Here is a 21,988-nt window from a genome sequence, read left to right on the forward strand (position 1 = left end):
TTATGGAAGGGCCTGGAAGGATCCTTTCTCTGTGAAGATGTGTACCCACATCTGTGGAGAGTGTACCACGGTGGCAGATGCTCTCCTTCAGGAGAGGGTAGGTAGAGGGCTTTGCTCTCTCAACAGTCGGTCGAACAAAGGAGCCAGAAGCAGCTTGCAGGCCACCTTTGCTGTCTTGGCTCCCCCAGCGCACGGCTGCCCGTCCTTTTCCTGTTTTCCCATTGGCTGAGGCTGATATTGGATAAATACCAGCTGTCCCTTGAGGGCCGTGCCCAGATTTTCTACCCCTAATGTATCCTTTCAACAGGTGTCTGTGACATAGGACCCATGCTGTCCTTCTGCCTCACAGATGTTAGTCTGTAGCCACAAAACCAAAAAAACCTGGGGCAGGAAAGAAGCGTCCAGATTTCAGAGTGGAGAACGCCAGGCTGCTGACTAAGGCATTTTCGTTCCAGACTCTACCACAGCCAGCACTGTGAATGAAGAGCCCAGCAACACCCGTCTCCCCTGCTCCAACCAATGCTGCATGGAACCAGGGGAAGAGGAAGAGAAGCATAGACGGGAGAGGAGTTGGAGGACGGGGAAAGGTTAGGGCCTTCGCTGTGAGCCAGATTAAAAATGGGGGCAGCAGGAAAAGGGCCAGTAGATGGGGCCATCTCCTGGGGGCGACTCTGGTAGGATCTTGCTGGATTTGGGATCCTAGGGTCATTCTCAGAAGCTCTCAATCAGGTGCAATCCCAACCCTGCTTGCGTGGCTATTGCTATCACCAACACAGGAGGAAATCCTCTCTGAGTAACTGCTGCGAGCCAGCGGCTGGCCAGGCAGCTTTCAGCAGTCTGTGCCGTCAGCCTTTGAGCACACATCTTGTGCCAGCTAGAGCTTAACAGCTGTTATCACATCTACGGATGCCTTCCTTCAGCAATCTCAAAAGTTGGGGGATCCAAGAACTGGTCACCTGAGCACTGCGAGCCATGCATGGCCTGGTCAGGGACTAAAGTGTCCTTACTGATTTCCTGTAAGCACTGTACCTAGGTCTCTTCTGCAGAGCTGGTGTCTTAGTTAGGGTCTCTATTGCTGAGATAAAGCACCATGACCCTAACCCTAAAGCAAAAGCAACCTTGGGAGGAAAGGGTTTATCTCAGTTCTCCATCACAATCCATACTTAGGTCGGGGTAGGGAAAATCAAGGCAGGAACTGATGCAGAGGCCACGGGCGAGTGCTGCTTACCGGCTTGTTCCTCATGGCCCGATCCAGTGCTCTCCAGTTCATACAAGCCAGGGGTGAAGTTCAACCAAACCAACTCGCAGCAGCAACAATGAAGCCCCGCAGACTTGGGGTTGCTGTCTGAGAGCCTGGTGACTGAACTGGGGGTATGAGGGGGTGATTGCCGACAAAGCTGGAGATCGGGCATACATTATTTGCAGGCAGGCAGAGCAGTTTCTAGAAAGAGCAGGTGTGCTCAGCGTCATGCAGAGCCCAGGGACAGACCTGGCAGACCTTGTTCTCAAGGAGCAAAGACCAGCGAGAATGGCACATGGCTGACCAGGAAGTGAGGTGGCGGGAAGTGAGGTGGCTGACAGTGTGTCAGGCTCAGTGGTCGTCTTGTCCTGGGAGGAGGACTTTGCTGCCTGGCTCAGTGGCCTTGAGGGAAGGTGTAGACATCTCCTGTCTTGGTGTCCTTACCAGCAAGTACACTAAGTACCTCTTGGTGTTATCATAGAACAGGGCTGTCCTTCGCTGGGTAGTGCTCTATTAGTTGGCTTTTGGGTCCATGTGACAGAACCAAACAGAAGCAACCTGAGGGAGGAAAGATTTCTTTTGGTTCAAGGTTCATTGTGGTGGAGAAGATGGAGCTGTGTTTGTTGCTGAGGGAGCGTGTACTAACGGCAATTCAAATCACTGTGGACCAGGAAGCAGAGAGGGAGGGACCAGGATATAATGTTCAAAGGAAGGTCTGTCCTTAGTGACTCCACAACTCACGCCTTTCAGAGTTTCCAGAACCTTCCAAGTTAGCACTGCCAGCTGGGAACCACATGCTCAAATATGAGCTGGCAGGGCGTGGTGGTCGTGGTGGACGTGGTGGTGGTGGAGTGTATTTCACGATACAACCAACCTTTAATTAATATAACTAGGTTTGTTTTAATTGTTATGTGGCTAGAGGGTTTACAAACAACCTGGGGATGTTGGAAGGGGCAGTCCTGTTCAGTGTGGGTGGCAGAAAGGTTTCCAGAGGAGATGACGCTGGCTAATAAATGAGGACATGTTCTCCTGGGTAAGAGGGTGGTTTTAGCCAGCTGCTGGGGCATTTGGTAGCCAGGGAAGAGCCCACAGTGTAGAGAAGAGGCAGAACCCAGGCCTTAGCCATGCGGTAAGGCTGCATTCAGGGGGCTTCAGGAAGGACTTCTGTTGGTCAAGAACATTCTGTCAGCACAGTGGAAGATGAGATAGGGAGGAAGACAAAGACTGTCACCTGGAGGTGAAACAGTCAGGAGAGATGAGTGGGCCTGGAGGAGGAGTTGGCAGTGGAAGAGGCGTGACTGATAGGACGCTAGAGCCACAGGCTGAAGGGTGAGGCGGGGGACCAAGACAAGAGTGAACGTTGGGCTGTAGACTCTCGGAGAGAGGGCCCGGCAAGGGCAGTGAACACGGGGCCTGTAAGGATTCATTCATGGTGCATGGGCTAAAGCTGGAGCCCTGGACCTCCAGTGGGGATGGCCAGGGGCAGAAGAGACCTGCAGCCCAAGGAGAGGCCAGAAGGCTCCACCCAGCACACAGGGACTGGTCCCCCCTCCTCTCCTTCTCTCATTTGATGTTTTGAATCAGGATCTCGCTGTGTCGTCCAGGTTGGCATCAAATGTGGAATCTTCTCCTCTCTGCCTATTGAACGCTGGAATTGTAGCACACACACCAGGCCCCATCTGTTGGAAGCTTTGTGCTTGGGGAACCTAGGGCGGAAAGAGACTCGAGTTAAAGAGTTAAAGGCTAGAGTGTTGGTTCTGAGGCGCTCTCCTTATTCTTTCGCCTTGGTCTGTGGTGATCTGTGTCACTGAGCCTCAGAGATGGAGATGGGAGAGGGCAGAGGCTCCATGGTGGTATTGAGGAGCAGGGAGGGAGACAGGAGTTAAGGTCACACAGGTCATGCAGTCACTCAGAGTTTAAGGTAACTGAGATGGTGGCTAACGGAAACATGACACATACGGCAAGGGTGGCTTTAGCTCTCTGGAAGGGAGGATGACATTTTGGCTTACTACTGTTAGGGAGACAGTTATCTGTGTTCTTCTACCGTTATCTTTATCTTCATCGGTAGTGACAGAATACTGACCCGAATAAATGATAAAAATTACTGTGTGCCACAGATGACATGGATTATCCGTTCTCCTTGGGCCTGAACGGATACCATTTTAATCCTTTCAAATCTCTCTCTGTAGCCCAAACTTGCCTTTCAACTCCCGACACTCCTGCCTCAGCCTCCCGAGTGCTGGGACTCCAGCCGTGTGCTGCCATACCTGACAATTTCGTCCTAGACTTACCACCTCCTGAGGCACATAGAGTAAATGCTTATGATGGCTTTGCCTGTGGTATTCTGTACTCGGTTGAGAAGCCATAGTGCCTGAGCCTGCCTGGTACCCCGTGCAGGCATTTATAGTGGTTCCTACTGGTCAGTGTTCATTCTGGCCATCTGGATCATGAAGGACGTTTATCAGTCAGTGGACGACAAGACTGGGGAAGGAGGGAAGAGTCTGTGCACAGTGGGATACAATGACCATTTGGGGCAGTGGGTGTCAGAAACAGTGTCTGAAATGGACATAGTAGGGTTGGAAAATGATACATGTAAAAACTGTTTTTAGGTTTTTAAAAACTCAGTGATATGATAGTCTGATTTGATGGTAGTTTCTGGAGGGGAGGGGAAACTACCCACCTACATGGGTTAAAGAGGCAGATTTATCATGACTAAGGATAGAATTTTAGGATAGGCTAAGTGTCTGAAACAGAATAAACACGAAGCCCACATCAGTGGTGAGGTGATACCTGGTCTAGCCTGGGGGACACATTGACATTTACAGAAGACTCTGTACAGGGGAAAACCCAGTGAAAGAGGAAGGTGACAGTGACCTTCAGGTGCGTAGGGAAACGGGATTAGGTTTATCAACAACACAAGGGGACAGCTCAGAACAGCAGGGTGGTTCTGGTGACAAAGCAAGTATGTGTGGGTTCCCTCGAGGGGTCGTGAGCCCAGTGGCGACCCTGCACATGCTCAGACCACACAGGCTGTTCCTTCTGAGGAACACATAGGAAGGTATAAGCCAAGTTGGGTTTGGGTCCTGCCTCTAGATATAGTTGTGATGTTGTACACAAGTCAGCTTCCTTATTTATGCTTCAATTTCTTCAGCTATGAGAACTGACTCATCCCTGGCCCTTAGTATTTTACAGAATAGAGTGCTTTTATTGAACAGGGTTTTCTGTAGCCACTTGGCCCTGCTATTAGCCTAGGGTGTGTTAGAGCAAGACAACCCAGCTGCATGTGTGTCCTGGCTCTGATGCCATTGGGAGCTCCTGGGATAGTTTGGCGGAGCAGAGTAGCTTATCTTTCAGCCCTAAAAGCCTAGACTCCCTAAGGTTGCTTCTACCTCAGTTTTCTGTGTGTGTCGAGGTTTGGGGTCTACAAGCATATGTGCTTGGGTCAAATTCAGGACATTAAGCATGTGAAACACGCTCGATTGCTGAGCTATACCCCACAGTCTTGATGCTTTAGTCCTTTCTATTAGTTAGGGCTCTACAGTAGCAGAGTTTATAGAGTGAAGCGCTCTCTATAGAAAGGGAATTTATTAGAATGACTGACAGGGTGTAATCCAGCTAACCCAACAATGGCTGTCTATGATTCGAGGGTCCAAAAATCCAGTAGCTGTTCAGTGCACAGGCTGGATGTCTCAGCTGCTTTAGCATATGCCGGGATCCTGAAGAAGTAGGCTCTGCTGCCAGTGAAGGAGTGAACTTGCTCTGGCAGTGAGGGCGAGAGGCAAGAACAAAGCTGCCTTCTTCTTCATCTTTATGTAGGCTTGTAGCAGAAGGCGTGACCCAGATTAGAAGCTTCCCACCTCAAAAGATCTGGATTAAAGGCGTATCTTCCTACTTCAAAGATCTGGATTAGAAGGGATCTTCCTACTTCAAAATGATTTAATTTAGCAAACATCCCTCATAGGTGTGCCCAGCCATCTTTGGGTTTTAGCTAATTCTATATGTAGTCAAGTCTACAACTAGAACAGCCATCACACTCCTGCTATGAGCATTTTCATCCTGGGTGGGGAGACCATGCAATATACCCCTGCTCCCTGTGAAGTCCCAATGACGGAGCATGGCTTGATTCATCAGATCTCTTCCCTCCTCCCACACACCTAGTAAGTTTATCAGGCACACTTGCAGGGCAGGGATGAGGGGCTATGGACAGGAGCACCAGAATATCTTCACCCCATGGGGATGATGGCTTCCTCAGGGCTGTGTAGCTAGAGCCCAGTCTTCCTCAAACTACACACTATAACCCCTTCTCAAGACCCAGAGACCACTTGCAGCTGTCTGGGTCCTCAGGCGTGGGTCCCGTGACCCCACATGCTCCGTTCTGTAGAGGGTCAACAGTTAGCAAGCACAGCTGTCAAGACAGTACGTAGACGCCGCAGAACTCGTGGACATGTTGGCTAGCTGGCAGGACAGTGCGCCACAGTAGCCTCAATTCCTTATTTTATGCCCGAAATATCAGAGACTTGAAGTATCTGAGACTCTAGGCAATACTTTCCCGACAGGAAGCTGTCAGTGGTGTCACGCCTTCCACTAGAACATTCTAGTGGACACTGTAGGCTGCCAGCTTGTTCTCTGGCAAATGTCATCTAACAACAATATTCTAAAACTACTTTTGTCTTAGGCTTAGGTATTTTTATATGTGTGCTTATTTTGCCTGCATGTATATATGTGCAACTCGTGTGCTTGGTGCCAGAGGTCAGAACAGGGTACAGGATCCCCTGGATCTGGAGTCTCAGATGTTTGTGGCTGCCAAGAAGCAAACCCTGGCCTCTGCAACACTTGTTCTTCCCGTTGTGCGTCTCTCTAGGACCCCCACTTCTTAGTCATTTTCTGCTCAACCTAATTGGACACAAACATTTTCGGGGAGGGGCTCCCTATAATTTTTTTCCCCCGAGACAGGGTTTCTCTGTGTATCCACCCTGGCTGTCCCGGAACTCTCTGTAGACCAGGCTGGCCTCAAACTCAAAGATCTCTGCCTGCCTCTGCCTCCCAAGTGCTGGGATTAAAGGCGTGCACCACCGCTGCACAGCCCTCTAAGTTCTTATTTATCTCAATATTCTGAAGTCATGCTACCGTGAATCATGGGGATTTCTTTTACAGCTCATGTTGTACATATGATAGTTCAGCTGTTAAAAAGAACCGATCCTATTGGTATGTGTGTGCTGGGGGGGACACGTATGTCATGCAGAAAACCTTGCGGTTGCCCTTCTGAAACCTCGTCTGAGACAAACTCTTATCACTGTGTGAACTGGGCTAGTTGCCCCTAGAGCCTGTTAGCCTAATTTATTTCATTTTCTGTGTATGAATGTTTTGCCTGCATGTATGTCTGCTAACATAATTGTGCCTGGTGTCCTCCAATGTCAGAAGGGTCGGATCCCCTGGAACTGAAGTTATGGGTGGTTGTGAACAACCACGGGTCTTCTATAAGAACAAGTGCTCTTGACCCTGAGCCATCTCTCCAGCCTCACAATTCAATTCTAAGAGACCAGATTCTGATTCTTCCTGATTTTAACCAGGTAGAAGTCCTACCAAATCACTTCATTTGGAACAAAAGTCATTAATTCTGAATAAAACCTCACATTCAAATGGATTACATTTTTCCCTGAGATGTTAAATACAAAGACAAAAGGCTAAATTTCTTTTAAATTATTTTATTATTGTGTAAGCTAAAAGGAAATTTACACACCGAAATCTCAAAAGCCTTGGGCATGCACATTGACCTTGTTAGAGGCTCCTCTACATGGCTCTCTTTTTTCCATAGGAATTTCCCCAAACATTTAAAACCCATAGTTTTTTTTTAACTGTATATACAGCCTAAACCATAGCAATCTATGATTATGTCATTTTACACTGTGCAAAATCCTCAAAAAATAATGGTATGATAGAACAGAAAGATTCCTAACAAATTTCATTTTAAGACATTCATATCATTTGGTCCTTCTCCAAATCAAACTAATTAAAACAGGCACAATCTCGGTCAAGCCTCCAATCCAATTCTGACAGTGATCCACACCCTACAACCAGAGAGCAGCGATGACCTCTGCAAGACTGAAAAGACTAAAACAGAGCCCAGAAAAGTTAACAAAAGCCAGGCCTGACACAACCCATCACAGACAAACTGAAAATCGGACAGGATCTGAGCTGTGTGACGGGCAAGTGACAGAGCATCCAGGAGGAAAGGAAGAGCGGCCAGTGCAGCGAGAAGAGACCGAAGGGGATTGCAGACAGTGGAGATTTGAGGTTTTAATTTTCTTTTTTTATTTCAAAAGTTTTTTTTTTTAAAGAAGGACACCACCAGTGTTATTTCACAAAGACATAAATGTATACACCCCAGCAACACAAAAGAATAAATCTTCAAAAATGTTCATCCCCAATTATTTACATTTTTTTCTAATATAAATTTAGGACTTCAGTATGTAAATAAATATACATTACTATGTATACCTTTCTAGTGTGGCTTACCAACAAATCAGCTGAACTTGAATGTATTTATTCATTTTTAAATTACAGCAGATATGTTTTTGATGGTAGGGAAGGGATAGAGGAAAGGAAAAAGTATTTGAAACTGTCCAGTTCAACCAGCTATCCTTCTGCTTGTTCCTGGGAGCTTGTGGAAGGTGTCAGTGTGGCTGGGAACATCAACACCTTGGCATGCATGAAGGTTAAGTCCGGAAGGCTGGCGATCACCTTCACAGCTTCTTCACTTAGGTGTTCCTCTCTTTTTGGTTTCCTATCAGCCAATGAGAAAAGACAAATGTGTTAATGGGAATTCCATCTCAAGGTGTGCAGTCAACGGTCTTGGGCATCTGACTGGCTTTTCCTCTGCTAGTTGCTGAATGAAGAACAATCTATGTGGCTTTTTGTTGTCCATGAAATCATGCATAACCGGATGCAGACATCGCTATCACATGTGTACGGCTCAAAGCTTTAGTTAAGGCCGGAAGCACCCTCCCAGCCAGTCTTCCAACATTACCAAGCACAAGTAGAGTACTAAAGCCTTGCTAACAGTCCACCCATCTGGATTTCCCCTGCTTGCTGCAAAACTACCAAAATTACCTCAACATGAAAGGTGTGGTGCAAGGCCTGGTAAGTCACTTAACCTCAGGCTTTCTTAACCTAATGGGGAATTCCAAGAGAGCCTTCAGCCAAGCTGGGATGCAGGCGGCAGCATGAGAACTGGGTGCAGGCAGGAACCAGGCGAGGCAATCTGTAAACCTTCCAGGACTCTGGCCTTGTGGATAATGTCTATTTAACCACCTCTCCCTCACTGTAACAAGTAAGTAGCCTGAAGCATATCACAGGTGCCCAAGAATTCCTGGTGAACTAGTGGGCAAGCGGAAAAAAGTGCCCAGTGGGCATCACATGTGCCCAACCAGTGCACAATGCCATTCAAACCATCCAGGCTGTTAAATATGTTGAAAGGATTATTATAGTCACACAGATTATATTTGTACACAGATCAATTTCAGACCAAAGATCATTTGAAATTGCCTAGAGAAAGTCCAGTTCTTTCTTTTATGGTAATCATATCAGCAGATGAATCAAATTCAACCCAGTCCTACTTTATTCTATATATAATGGCTATCCTACATTTAAAAAAATTAAAATTTATATTTAGATTGCACTTAACGGTAACACATCATCAGATGCTTGAGGAAGTAGAAGACAACTGCATCACTTCTAAGTCAAACAAGTGTCTTGTTTCCTAGGCTGGGTCTTAGCATCACTAATACGGTCAGCCCATAGCCATCCAGTCAGCAGGGTGTCGGATGTTTTCAATGTGCTGGGAGATCTCGGACGTAGTCTAGACAAATGTTTATTACCCTGTATTTGCAAGCCTCTGGATATAATGTCCAGTTTATAGAAGACTGGGGAAATGAAGAACTAGTGGACACTACTTCAGAAAACACCAGCAAGTAGAAGTGGTCCTGCCAGCTTCCCCATTTGTGAAGTGCAGGCAGGTCGGGAGAGGACAAGGGGAGTTCTAAACCAGGACACAACTGTGACAACTGGGCTAGGTTTGACCAAAGGATTTCAGAGGCAATAGGAAACTGAATTTAAAAAAAGCTCCTACAATGTTTAAGATTTGCAGTTATTTGTGTGAACTATTCTTATTAAAATATACACAGCACATGCTTGAGAATTTGGGAACAATTATATGGCTCTCCATCTCTTTTAATGGCAGGCCAACATGGCCTATGATCAATTCACTCCCCCCCAAAACGGACGTAAGGAGACCTTTCAATAGGGTAACCAGATATCCCTCTGCAGGGCAGGGCGGCAGGAACAGAATATAGACCTCTCCCACCTTCCACTACATGAAAATGAATTAATAATGCATTAGAGAGTCGGTTGTGGTGGCAACGCCTTTAATCCTAACATTAAGTAGTCAGAAGTAGGCAGATCTGAGTTCGAGGCCAGCCTGGTCTACAAAGCAAGTCCCAGGACAGCCTAGGCTACACAGAGAAACCCTGTCTCAAAACAAACAAAAAGCACCAACCAAACCCCAAACTGAGATGCATTAAAGACCCACATACGAGGGTGGAACTATAAACTCTTAGGTGTAAGATTCTCCTGATTTTTAATCAGTCAATCATTCAACCTAAAGCACAAATAACAAAAGTTTGATTTTGATGAAGCTCAATTTTTTTTTGAGTGTCAATACATGGTATAAAAACTGAAAAGATAACAGAATAGCAAATATTTGAAAAATATGTATCTGAGAAAGGTGGTATTTTTAAATATAATATATTGATTTTTATTTTATATGTATCAGTGTTCTGCCTGCATGTGTGTCTGTGTGAGGGTGTTGGAAGTCCTGGAACTGGAATTACAGACAGATGTGATCTGCCATGTGGATGCTGGGAACTGAACCTGGGTCCGCTGAAAGAGCAGCCAATGCTGTTAGCCACTGACCCATCTCTCCAACCCCAAGATCTGGTATTTGTAGCCTACAAGGACAGCTTACAAATGGTCTGACTGGAAACGGAAAGAATCTGAAGCAGCATCCTTGGAGGCAGGGGCATGGATGCTAATAAGCACATCGGAAGATGCTCAGTAGCTCTGCTACCAGGGGAATGCAAATTACAATGATGACAACTTGGTACCCACTGGCATAGCTGCGACTGAAAAGTCAGACAAGCTTGGAGAGAATGAGGAGAAACTGGAAAGCTCCTGCTACTAGTGGGAACACAAAACATTACATCCTAGCACTCTGGAGGCGAATGCTAAGAGATCAGGTGTTCAAGGCCAGAGGGCAACAGAAGCCCCTGTGTCAACCAGTCACCACAGCCGCAAAGCCCTGTGTGGTGTGCACATCTGTAATCTGGCACCTAGGAGGGCAAGGAGTACTGAATTAGAAGCTAATGTATACAGGAGATTTTAGGCTTAAAGTAATAAACATTTTCTGGGTTAATTTAATGACGTCAGTTGCAAAGCTTTGTGAGCCCACTAAAAACTAGTAAATTTACACACAGGAAAGAAAAACAGATTTTATGATGTTAACTAAATCAATAAAATCCAAAACCGAGAACCCCAAAGCATTCCTGTCAGCCACTAGTGCTTTGGCTTGTACACATGTCAGTTAGTAGCCTCTCTGTAGCTGCAATAGTGCATAGCGGCTATGCACTAATTTAAACTAGAAATTTAAATTAGAAAATAACCTTTCTCCATAACAGGACAGTTGAGCAAGAAGATGGAATCATCTTCAAACTAAGAGCTTGGGTTTCTCTAAAGACAACACACGAGCGCTGGCAATGCAGACCAGGGTGCAGTGCTCGCCTGGGAACAACGCCCCTGCCATAGCCAGACGCAGCGGCACAAGCCTGTCCTGTGCTATGCCAATTTGGTTTGCACAAAGTCTGACATCAGGTGGTGGCCCCTCCAGTGCAGCTACCAGGTTGCTTAAGGAGGGACAAACTGGCCTGGTCATCAAAACACCCGCCACAATAAACAAGACGTGAAGTGAGAAATTACAGTCCATGGGAAGAAAGACCCATCATGTTCCCTCAATATTCAAAGGCTCTTAGGAAACATGTCAGCCAACAAAAGGGCTCAGTCAGTCAAGGACCCTGACGACCTGAGTTCAATGCTGGAACCACAAGGAGAGAACTGACGCCCACAGTTGTCTGCCCATCACCCTGACAATTCCTAAACAAACATCAGTTGAGACACGGAAAAAAGACAAGTTCCATGTTAAATGTCCTTCTCTATCTCAACTACAGTTTCTTTGCTCTTAAGAAACAGAATTTTCTTTGTAGCTGAGGCTGGTCTCAAGTTTATGATGCTCCTGCCTCAGCTTTTCTGAGTGCTCAAATTATAGGCTTTGACAGTGACACTACACCTATTTTAACCCTTTCTTATCTTATAGCTCTCAAAGCTCTTTCATTCAACCTTTTATGTAATAAGAGCCAAGTTGCTTTTGCTAACCTTTACTTACAAAGAAAAAGAAATAAATCCTAAAGATGAAGGTATTGAAAGAGCCTTTTGAAATCTCACACTTGCCTGTCTTTTCTAAGTACAACTAAGAACTGTTATTGGAAGTCCGGGGCTGACGCTGCTTTTAAACATTTGCCTAGCATGCAGAGGCTTTCAGTTTGATCTCAGCATTGACACAAACAAACACAAGAAAACAGCTCTCACCCCTGCAAAAACAAAAATAAAAACAACCCCCCCCTGAACCCCTCTGGTGATACTTTATAATTTTAAGTACTAAGATGTGGATATTTTCTTTCACTATTTTAAAAGAACAAAACATCCTTCAAAATGAAATCCAAAGTTGGCAGCTTGTTTTCAATATATTTCATTTACATGTCAAAGTGAATCTGAGAAAACAGCCCAGTGGTAAGAACCTAGAGTTATGCCAGGCCCTGGGCTTGTTCTCCAGGCCCTCACTAACAGAAAGGTCAGGTAATTATTAAGAGAATCTCTTTGGCTGCTACAACTTGCCTCCCAGATGTGTGCTACAATTTTAGTTTATTCTTTTCGTTCAGAGGATGAGGGAGACCTTTAGTAGTAAAAGAGGTTGGGCAATAAATACAGTGTAGTCAGGAGTCTTAAAAAGGAACACAGCTAACAACGTGGATAGAGCTCCTCCTACCGGCACAGAGGATGAACTGTCGCAGCCGGGAAGTTCTCTAGGTGGTACAGGGGAAAGGTAAGGGCTGGCTCAGAAGCAGGGAGGGATCGCACAACAGATGACATTAACAGAAGGTTCATTTAAAGGCAAAGACACTGCAGGGCCATTACAGCAATGCAGTGAACCTGTGGATAAAAGGACCCTACGTGCTCCAAATCTATTTCCTGGGAAGGTTAAGGCATCTACAGTCATAAAAGCAGTAACGGCAGCTTTTCAAACCTGCTACTATCTGTTGAGTAGACACCCACAGAGAATAAAGCTCAACAGACACTGCGGTCATTTAAGTCAGGGGGTGGTGGTGGCAGCGGCGGTGGTGCACAGCTTTAACCCCATCACTGGGGAGACAGATGCAGAGGGTTCTACGTTCAAGGCCAGCCTGGTTCCTATAACAAGTTTCAGGACAGCCAAAGCTACACAGAGACCCTGCTTCAAAAACAAACAAAAAGAGATTGCAATCACTTAAGCTAAGATTTTTTTTAAAAAATTATAAAAAAATGAAGAAATAGATGTTTCTTATGAAAGAATTAACTTTAAAAGACAAATCTAAGTGGCACGTGTTATCCAATCGGAATTTCTAAACTTCTCCCAAAGTGGGCAACTGACACACAAACATCCCTCTAGGAAATGCAGCCTGACGGTCGTCTGGGAAACGGAGAATCTAACCAATCAGCGCCTGCCCTGGCACTAATGATGTCCTGCCAGGAACAACTCCCTTCTACTAGGAACTGGCTTATCCGATGCCTAGTGTGTCAAGGCAAGGATTACTTAACTGTGTTAAACTCTAAATACAAGGGCCAAGTGACAGTTCTACTACCAGGAGGAAACTGTCCCTAAAGAGGCTCTCCATAAGTTTGGGAAAGGAGTGTACGAAGCCTAAAGTTAGGGTGTACAATAGAAAATGTTCTGAAAATAAAAAGGTCTTATCTTTACTGTTTTAGCTTCAAAGTAAACCTGGTAGTCTGTGTGACACCGGTCTGGAAAAATGCTCTTCTCCACAAATATGAAGGGATGGGGGCATTCCTCAGTGGCACCAGCATCTTAATACTTAACCAGAACTGTTTTCTATGGAGGAGTGCGGGAAAGAGAAACATGGTCTGTTAATCTCTAATAAAGTTCGTCATGGAACGTTAATTTGATGACGTTTCCTAGGCTCCGCCATCTACCGGCTTTAACACGTGTAACACAAGCACTGCCACTGGCATGCTTTGCTTGTGTCAGGGCCGAGTCAGGCCTTACCTGGTCGACGTGCTGGTCTTCTCCACCGTAGACATGAGCTTCGCAAATGCATCGGTCACTTTGAGGCTTGAGGTGGAGGTCTCCAGCTTAGCAGTTGTTAATTCATACAACTCTGGATCCACACCTTACAGCACAGAACGATAGTGAGTGAGGGCAAGCTGCAAGGTTACAGTGAGCCACAATCCAAACGCAACAGCAATACCTAGCCACACCTGAGTCTGCATAAGCACTCACTGTCAGATCACATACTACTCTTGTGAATGTGACAGTCATTACTGTGTGTGCCACAGTCGGTGGGTGCCAGCTAACTTTGTGCAGCTGGCTCTCAGTTTCCACCCTCACATGGTTTCTGGGGATTGAACTTGGGTCACCAGGCCTGGGCAGCGAGCACCTTTACCTACTTGAGCTATCTGGGTTCCCCTTTTCACTTTATGTGTGTTTGTCTTAATTATGTACACATGTCACATGCATGCCTGAGGAGACCAGAAGGGGACCTCCTGGAACCTGAGTGAGATAGCTGTAAGCCACCATGTAGGTATTGGGAACAGAACCCAGGTCCTTTCCAACAACAGCCAGTGCTCCTAACTACTGAAACAATTAACCTCATGTTTATTTATTGATTTTTAAACAGTAGGCTCTGAAGTATCTGTAGAAGGAACATAACAATTCCATTTTGGAATTAATGCTGTATGTAGCTGATGCCTCTCAAATGCTTCAGGAATCTATCACTCCATCTTACATTCATTTCTGACACATCCTCAGTGTTTATAAATAGAAAAAGCATGCCATGATAATCTCAACTTCTATCTTTTGATTTTTTTGAGATGGGTTCTTACTCTACAACCCACACTGGCTTTGACTCATGAATGACAATTATCCTGCCTGAGCTTCCTGAGTGTTGGGTTATAGGCATGAGTCACCACATCTGACCTCCAACATTCTCAACTTTTTAAAACATTTTTTATTTTATGTGCGTTGATGTTTTGCCTGGCTGTATGTCTGTGAAAAGGTGTTTGGATCCTTTGGAACTGGAGTTACAGACAGTTGTGAGATTCTATGTAGGTGCTGGGAATTGAACCCAGGGCCTCTGGAAGAGCAGCCAGTGCTCTTGACCACTGAGCCACCTCTCGAGCTCAACATTCTCAATTTTTCAATCAGTCAATGAACCTCATTTTGAACTTTGATCTAATCCCATCTCATCTATTTTTTTTAACTCCAGGATTTTCTTCCATGTCAGAGACTTGGAGAGTAATATAAAGTCTCCACTGTAGAAATGACTAAAGGTGTGAGCGATTACTCAGAACATCAAGTTATTACTAGAAATATGCTAATGAACTTCAGGTAAGAGGTGGGGAGGGCAGCGCACTCCAGAGAGGTGAGTGGAGCTCTGCTTATCTCCAGCTCACTGTATGCCTGTAGTCTCCCTGAGATACCGAGCTGGAGCAGCACAAGAGAAGCCAAGTTGGGGCTATAGTTAAGCATCAGTTTACAAAAAATGTTTGATAGCTTCTCCAATGTTTTCTTTCTCTTTTTTCATTGAGATAGGACACTTTAATATTGCTCAGACTGGCCTTGAACTCAGTTCAGGTGATCCTCCTGCCTCAGCTAGAACTACAGATGTACGCATGTGGCTGTACTTGGCTTAATTTTATTTTTTAAGAAAAGCCTACAAGATTAGACAAAAATCTAAGTGTATGAACAAGCTTTTTCCTTTCTGAACCCACCCTGCAGATGAGCAGGTAGCAGTGTGGATTTCAGATGTCTACAGGAATAAAGGAACAGCTGCTTCCACGGCTACCAAGCCCACCAAGGGAGAAAGGCCAAAGAAGGTGCATGCTGACTCCCAAGTGCTTAACAGCTCGTTCACATACATACACTTTTGAGACAGACTTCCTAACTTTTTCTACAATATGCATACAGGCCAAAGTTGTTTAAAACGGTAGCTGTCTGTATAAAGACCAAGTGATCCCAGACTGTTCCCTCTTCCACGGCTAAAAGTTAGCTTCTAGATCTCTATATGGTACAGAACACCTGCATTCTGACTGGAAACAGGGAAGTCCAAAATCTCAGGTGGGTTTATAAAACTGGACACTCAGCTGTCAAGAGTAAAGTGTAGACTGAAAGCAATAGTGTTGACCATGACTAGAAAACAATCACCTTTCTAGGCCCCCAAAGCATTCTTCCCCTCCATAAACTGCCCCCAAACCAAACAATGACTGAGAGCTGTAACAACCACAGTTAACAATTTTAGAGACAAGGCAATTATCTACTAAAAACTAGAGAGAATTTTTAATGGAAGTTTTTTAAACAGAACTTTAATGAGGCACAGCTTAATCACACAATTAAGTAGCCATCCAAGGTCTATGCCAGCCTCCTAAGAATCACACACAAGATAATTAACAGCAAGCTAAGATAAAATGACTTTCCCATAAACAAGTTGAAAAGGACAAACAAGTGTTAAGATGGAGCACTAAGGAAGGCATGATACTTGGAGCTTGAGGGGAGTTTTAATAAAACCCAATAACAATAAAAAGCCAAAGCAAATTTATTGTAATCCAATTTGTCTACAGCTAGAGCATACTGATGAAAATTGAGAATTGTAAAGTTTTAACAGGGGTAGAGACTGCATTGGACCATGCTGTGCTCTCGTCCACCGCAGCATTGAATGGTTCACACTTAGAGCTGTGTCCTGAGCCCAGGTATCAGGAAATCTGCACTTCTTTAAGCAATCAGGTTACTGGTGTTCCTATTAATGCTTTCAAAAGGAGTTTAAAATATAAGCAGATTTAATATCTAAACCAAGTTTTAGGCACCTCAAAGAGAAAGTGGCCTCATTTTAATTATAATGCAGATTGCAACCAAATTCAGCTAAGAGCTGGATAATTCTCAGCTCCTTCTTTACCTTCAGTAAGTATTATGAGTTGTCAGACAATTCTAGCTCCCCCAGGCTGTTCTATAAATCAGATATATTTAGTAGAACTTTAAGTTGTAAAATATCAAATTTAAGTAAGTAATAAAACCAGATTACAGACTTTTTCATATACTTACAAGGATTTTGAAAACTAGTAGCTAGACTTGAGAGATCTTGTCATTCTACTCTAGGATCTATGGCTCTCCTGTGGCAGGGGCAGGTTTCAGCAGCTGGCTATGAGAGATGGCATCCTGGGTCCAGGCTTGCCCTTAGCTGACTTTTGTTTTCCTTCCTATACCACCACGGCTGGGAAACCACTGAAGTGGTGGTGGGTTACCTAACAGACTCACCCCAAACAAAATACTCCCAATTCTCAGGAACTAGCTACAAAACTGGCCACTAGTAGGTACAGAAGGGAATCCTTAATATGCATTCCAGAAGTTAGCATCTGAACAGAACCCCAGTAGCTGTCTGATGATCAATGATTACCAGATCACAACTTGGGATGGCAGGGACTCATTAGAATCATATTCAATAAAATGTAAACATTAAAATGCCATTATAATTTCCATCTTTTATTTGGTTAGAAAATGACAAAGTACATTAGTCTTTTAGTTAATGAACTGCAGGGCTGAACATTAACAGGTATAGTGAGTTAACTTTTAGGGTTAGGTTCATAGCAATTCCTTTCTTCTATTAACTTTTGTTAACATTTTTATTGCTCTATGGAAACTAACAGTATGCTTTCTATTTAAGAGCTACATAAAAACAGTCATTTTTTTGATGTGGGACATGCTAGATTCCAACATTTTGGATTCAATTATATATTTAGCAGCACTAATAAGAACTAATTAAAATGCTAGAATTTGTAAAATTTACATTATTATAGACACTATAACATGAAGCCATCTTTGTGTACTGAAACTTTCTTCTCTTTCTAAACTAGCGTTACTTTCAAATGGCTTTATAGAATATGCTTTCAAAATAAGCATATAAATACATTTTCCACTTAGAGAGGTGAAAAACAAAATATCCTTAGTTGTCTAAAGCCAGTAGGGCTGTATTACTGTAGAAACCACTGCCAACTCTGAAAACGAGAAAGTTTTCTTTAAAACGTATCCCGTGTAAGTTGTTTCTTACAGTCAGGCATTGGAAAGTGACGGGGAAGGAAAAGTGCGAGAGAGCCATCATCTAGCTGTTTCCTTGTTTATAGGAAAGTCAAGTGTGGTCATGCTTTAGTAAGTAACCAGAACTGTGCTTAAACACTCTGCTGACCTGGGATTGTGCTGCTGCTAGAGCTACTGTCATCCACGGGCCCAAAGAAATCAAGGTTCAGAAGAGTGGAACCTCCACTAGCTTGGAATTCAGTGACCGTGTTGGTAGGCAGCCACACAGAAGGTAAGCCAAGGGAGGAGGGGTTATGTGTAAAAAGGGGTAAGACACACACTTGAACATGCAGGTTATAATTAGTAGTCATTACACATTTTAAAAATCAACATTAAAACAATGTGTACAGTATTAGGTTTTCATAACTAAAGTAACAATTTAACTCAATGTACATTTTCTCATGTACAATGTAAAGAATGTTAACACTTTGTTAGGTTTTAGCTAGAAGTCAGTTCTTTTAACCAAAACTGAAAGGTATCAGAAAGACCAGGGAAAGCAGACTAGTTAAAGGGAAACAATACTTAATCTTAACCCAACATTAAATCACTACATGCCCAATCTTTCATGTTAGTTTCTGTGAACAATTTCTGGTTTCTAATGCTTTTTAAAAAACAATGACAAAGTTGTGAGCTTCAGGACATGCATCAATACTTTAAAGTATTTGAAGTAATATGGATGGTGTAACTGCCCTACCCTGATGTGCAGGCTGTACTGTTCCCCTTTAACTCTGCAACAGTAATCACAAATAGTATACATTTTTAAAGAAGTTGTTAATAAAAAGCATGATGATTTGACTGAAGACACCAGACAATAGTAGCAAAAGGTGCATCCAGGCTTTCCTTCAGCAGGACATTCAATTGATGGTTTCCAGGTGCCCTAGGAGCCTAGTTACAAGGAAAAGCGGGCAGCAGTGTCTCAGGCAATGGGATGGTAAATGCCACTGAGATGATGGTAATAGATATTCTAGACAATGGCTCAAACGGCTTAGGAAGCAATTATAACTCAGGGTCCACTGAAAACCCCTAGCACGGGCTCTGAAACTAGCACTGTGTGTTAAAGACCCTACAGCACTTGTGTAAGGTACTCCCTGCTCAGAGTTTTAAAGTTGTAAGAAGAACCACTGACTTCTGTTAGTATTTGGAGATAAGTTATTTAAAAAGAATCATGAAAATCATTCATCGTCCATTTGCATTTAAGTATTCTATAAAATGCTACTGAATCCGAAAACTACATTATATCAATAAATATGGATCTATCTGCGCAGTTTTTGGTTAAGTGAATAATTGTGCTTTATGCTTTGAAGCAACCTCCTCTAATCACAAGACTTTGTACCCAAGAAAATTTCACAAAGTAATGCTATAAAACATTCAAATAAATTGGTTCTAGCTAAAATATCATTTAAACTATTTAATTATGACTTAAGATAAAGGAACTAAAACTTTACCTTGCTATTACTACCAATACTTGGGCATTAATATTGTTGATAATAGTAATGGCTGGTATCTTGAGCAATTACTATTTAGAAAGAAAGCCTGAATTTCCAAAGATAAGAGTAAGAAGTTATGTTCAAACAAAAAAGGAAATCAGCAGAGAGAAGTCTGTCTGAACTGTGTAGCTTTCTTAACTCTAGCTCTGGTGCTAGAGGCTCTACGGAGAGACGTACCATCTAAAGGGTTAGTAAGGCCACTGCTACTCCAGTCAAACTGGACGGGTGGTAGAGACTCCTAGAGTTGAAAACAATAAAAACAAACAAACAAAAAATTAAAATTAATCAGTACAGGTAGTAGCAACGTAAAGAATCCTTAAAGCAAAATCCCCAAAACATAGCAAGACCATTAGGCAACAATGTACCTATAGACAAAATTTGGATAATATACAATTTCAGGTTATTTGCAAATATTAACACAATCTGAAATTGCAGAATTAATAAACAGTATACTTATTGACATTATAAAATTTACATCCAACAAATGGAGTATCTTTAAATTTTCAAACAAACTTAGGGACTGATTCTGCGATTCTATTTTAATCTTTCTCAAGTTGTGTTTTAAATTGTTAGATTTCAAGAAAAGGATTTAAAACACACACATTTTTATTTTTTTTAGTGACTACATTAATTTTAAAAACTAGCCATGTAACACTAGCAGATAAGATGCAACATAACAGAGAAGGAACTAAACCAAAAGTGAATTTAGATTGTTGAAGACGGTAACTGGTTACATATGATCTATACTAACTTCACTGGTCTCAGGATACATAAAATGAGAAGGAACAGATTCCAGAGTCTCTAGTTCTTTACAAGTTTCCTGATTCCTAGTAAGTGGGATGTATACTTTTTTGCTTGTTCTTGAGACAAGGTCCTGGCTGTCCTGGAACTCACTCACTGTGTAGACCAGGCTGGCCTCAAACTCAGGAGATCAATTTGTTTCTGCCTCTGATCTGAGTGCTGGGATTAAAGGTGTGCACCACCATGCCTGGCTAGGATGTACATTTTTAAAGTGTTGATTTCCAGATATTTAAGTGTGTGTGTGTGTGTGTGAGAGAGAAAGAATTTGTGTGAGTGGTGGGGGGGTGAGCACTGGACATCCTGCTTCACACTCTATCTCACTCCTGTGAGACAGGGCCCTCAGCAAACCTGGGGCTAGGCTGCCAGTCAGCAGGCCCCAAGACCTTCCTGTCTCTGTCTTGCACAGCACTGGGTTACAGACTTCGAGTGGATATGTCCACGGTTATTCAAACTTAGGACCTCATGCTTGCACAGGCAAGTGTTCTTAACCACCGACCCATCTCTCCAGTCCAATTAATAAATTAATATATTATTGAGATAAATTTCTCAGCCGAGTCTCAAACCTGTGGTCCTTGTGCTTCCAGCTATTCAATAGCTAGACTGCAGATATGTCGTGTATACCTCCAGAACAGGCCAGGGATTTATTTTAGTCAAGTTTTCTGGCTTAGAAATTACTTGCAATCAGATTTTTTTTTTCTTTTTTTGAGACAGGGTCTTGTTTTGTTGCTCAAGGTGGCCTTAAACTGACTATGTGAAGCTAGGCTGGTTTTTGAGCTAGTACTTTGTTCGGTCCTCCCAGTGAGATCACTGCATGTACTACCTAGGGGATTTATGCACGACAGTGAATTCTTACAACTGCTTTGACTACTCTAGGTTTTTAAAGTTCATAACATAAAGTGAACAGTGTAACATCAAATAGAAGATAGTTGGCAGACGTTCTTTAAATAAGCAGTAACTTCATTTTAAGATTTTTTTATACAGAAAACTTTTTGTTTTCTCTTTTGTTGACTGTATTACAACACCTATGGAAATAACTTGTGTTCTATTAGATTTTTAAATACAACATGTTGTTGCTCATTTACATTCATGCTGTTGGCATTCTAGCCATGCTTCACTGTAAGGAAGGTGCTATTGCAACATTATACTTACTTTTTTCCCTGGGAAAAGATACTATTATATGTAGGATAGGAACATGAATTAGTTCTTTGGGGAAGATAATATAACTGTTTTGGTAAAATAGGGATAGACAAGTTAATATAAGCATTTAATCTCCATAAATCAGGCTCAGTCTGTCCAGCTTAGAGGCTGAGGAGGAAGGTATAAAACCGAGTAAAATGTTGACATTAAGAGATGCCAGGGCTGAAAGACAGTGGGACAGAAGGGAGAGTGACCACTGAGGGTGTCTATGTTCCATGTCTGTGCTGTGCACAGCTCCCAAGGACCTGACTACATTCTCCTCCTAAGAAGCTCTCTGTGGCGAGTGAACATTCTCTATGTTGATTGTGGGGTAGTTACCTGCATCCACATCTGTGACCAAGGGGTTCATAGCTATATAAACAAGATCATATCTTATTCCTGATTATACTTTATATTTACTATAATCATGTAAAAGGTAGCCAAGAGGGTACATAGGCAAAGGACGCACAGGGCTTTTCTTTGTTCTACCTTATTTGAAATAACTTAGATATCTGTAATTATTTCAAATAAGCTAAAAACTAATTGTGGGGAAAACCTCGTGCTAACAAGAACAGAAATATGGAGGCTGGCGAAAGGAGACCCACTGATGTGCAACCTTGGGCAAGTCATTCGGCGTTTCCAGGTATGTTTCCTTACTGAAAAGGGGGTACATGGTATCCATTCCCCAGCCCCAGTCTCAACCTTCTCATTCACAACTGAAATAGCTCTATCAAGTGGCTGAAGCTGCTACTGATGACCAGGGGGATGATGTCAGTCACA

General features: G+C 43.3%; 1 protein-coding gene across 2 annotated transcripts in view; it reads right to left on the reverse strand.

Moving 5' to 3' along the window:
- Positions 1-6,929: 6,929 nt before the first annotated feature.
- Positions 6,930-21,988, reverse strand: part of Aftph (aftiphilin) — a 62,850-nt gene continuing 47,791 nt past the window's right edge. Inside the window, exons 7-10 of one of the 2 annotated variants that reach the window (XM_050140859.1) lie at positions 19,409-19,469; positions 17,854-18,024; positions 13,668-13,791; positions 6,930-8,024 (exon numbers count right to left, since the gene is read on the reverse strand). In XM_050140859.1, coding sequence (XP_049996816.1) covers positions 7,877-8,024; positions 13,668-13,791; positions 17,854-18,024; positions 19,409-19,469 — 504 coding nt within the window. In that variant the 3' untranslated portion in view covers positions 6,930-7,876. The remainder of the gene's footprint in view (positions 8,025-13,667; positions 13,792-17,853; positions 18,025-19,408; positions 19,470-21,988) is intronic. The other variant, XM_050140858.1, reaches the window with a different exon arrangement.

Source organism: Alexandromys fortis, unplaced genomic scaffold (genome assembly GCF_014885135.2).
Source record: "Alexandromys fortis isolate MF-2015 unplaced genomic scaffold, M_Fortis_MF-2015_v1.1 scaffold_7, whole genome shotgun sequence".
NCBI lineage: Eukaryota > Metazoa > Chordata > Mammalia > Rodentia > Cricetidae > Alexandromys > Alexandromys fortis.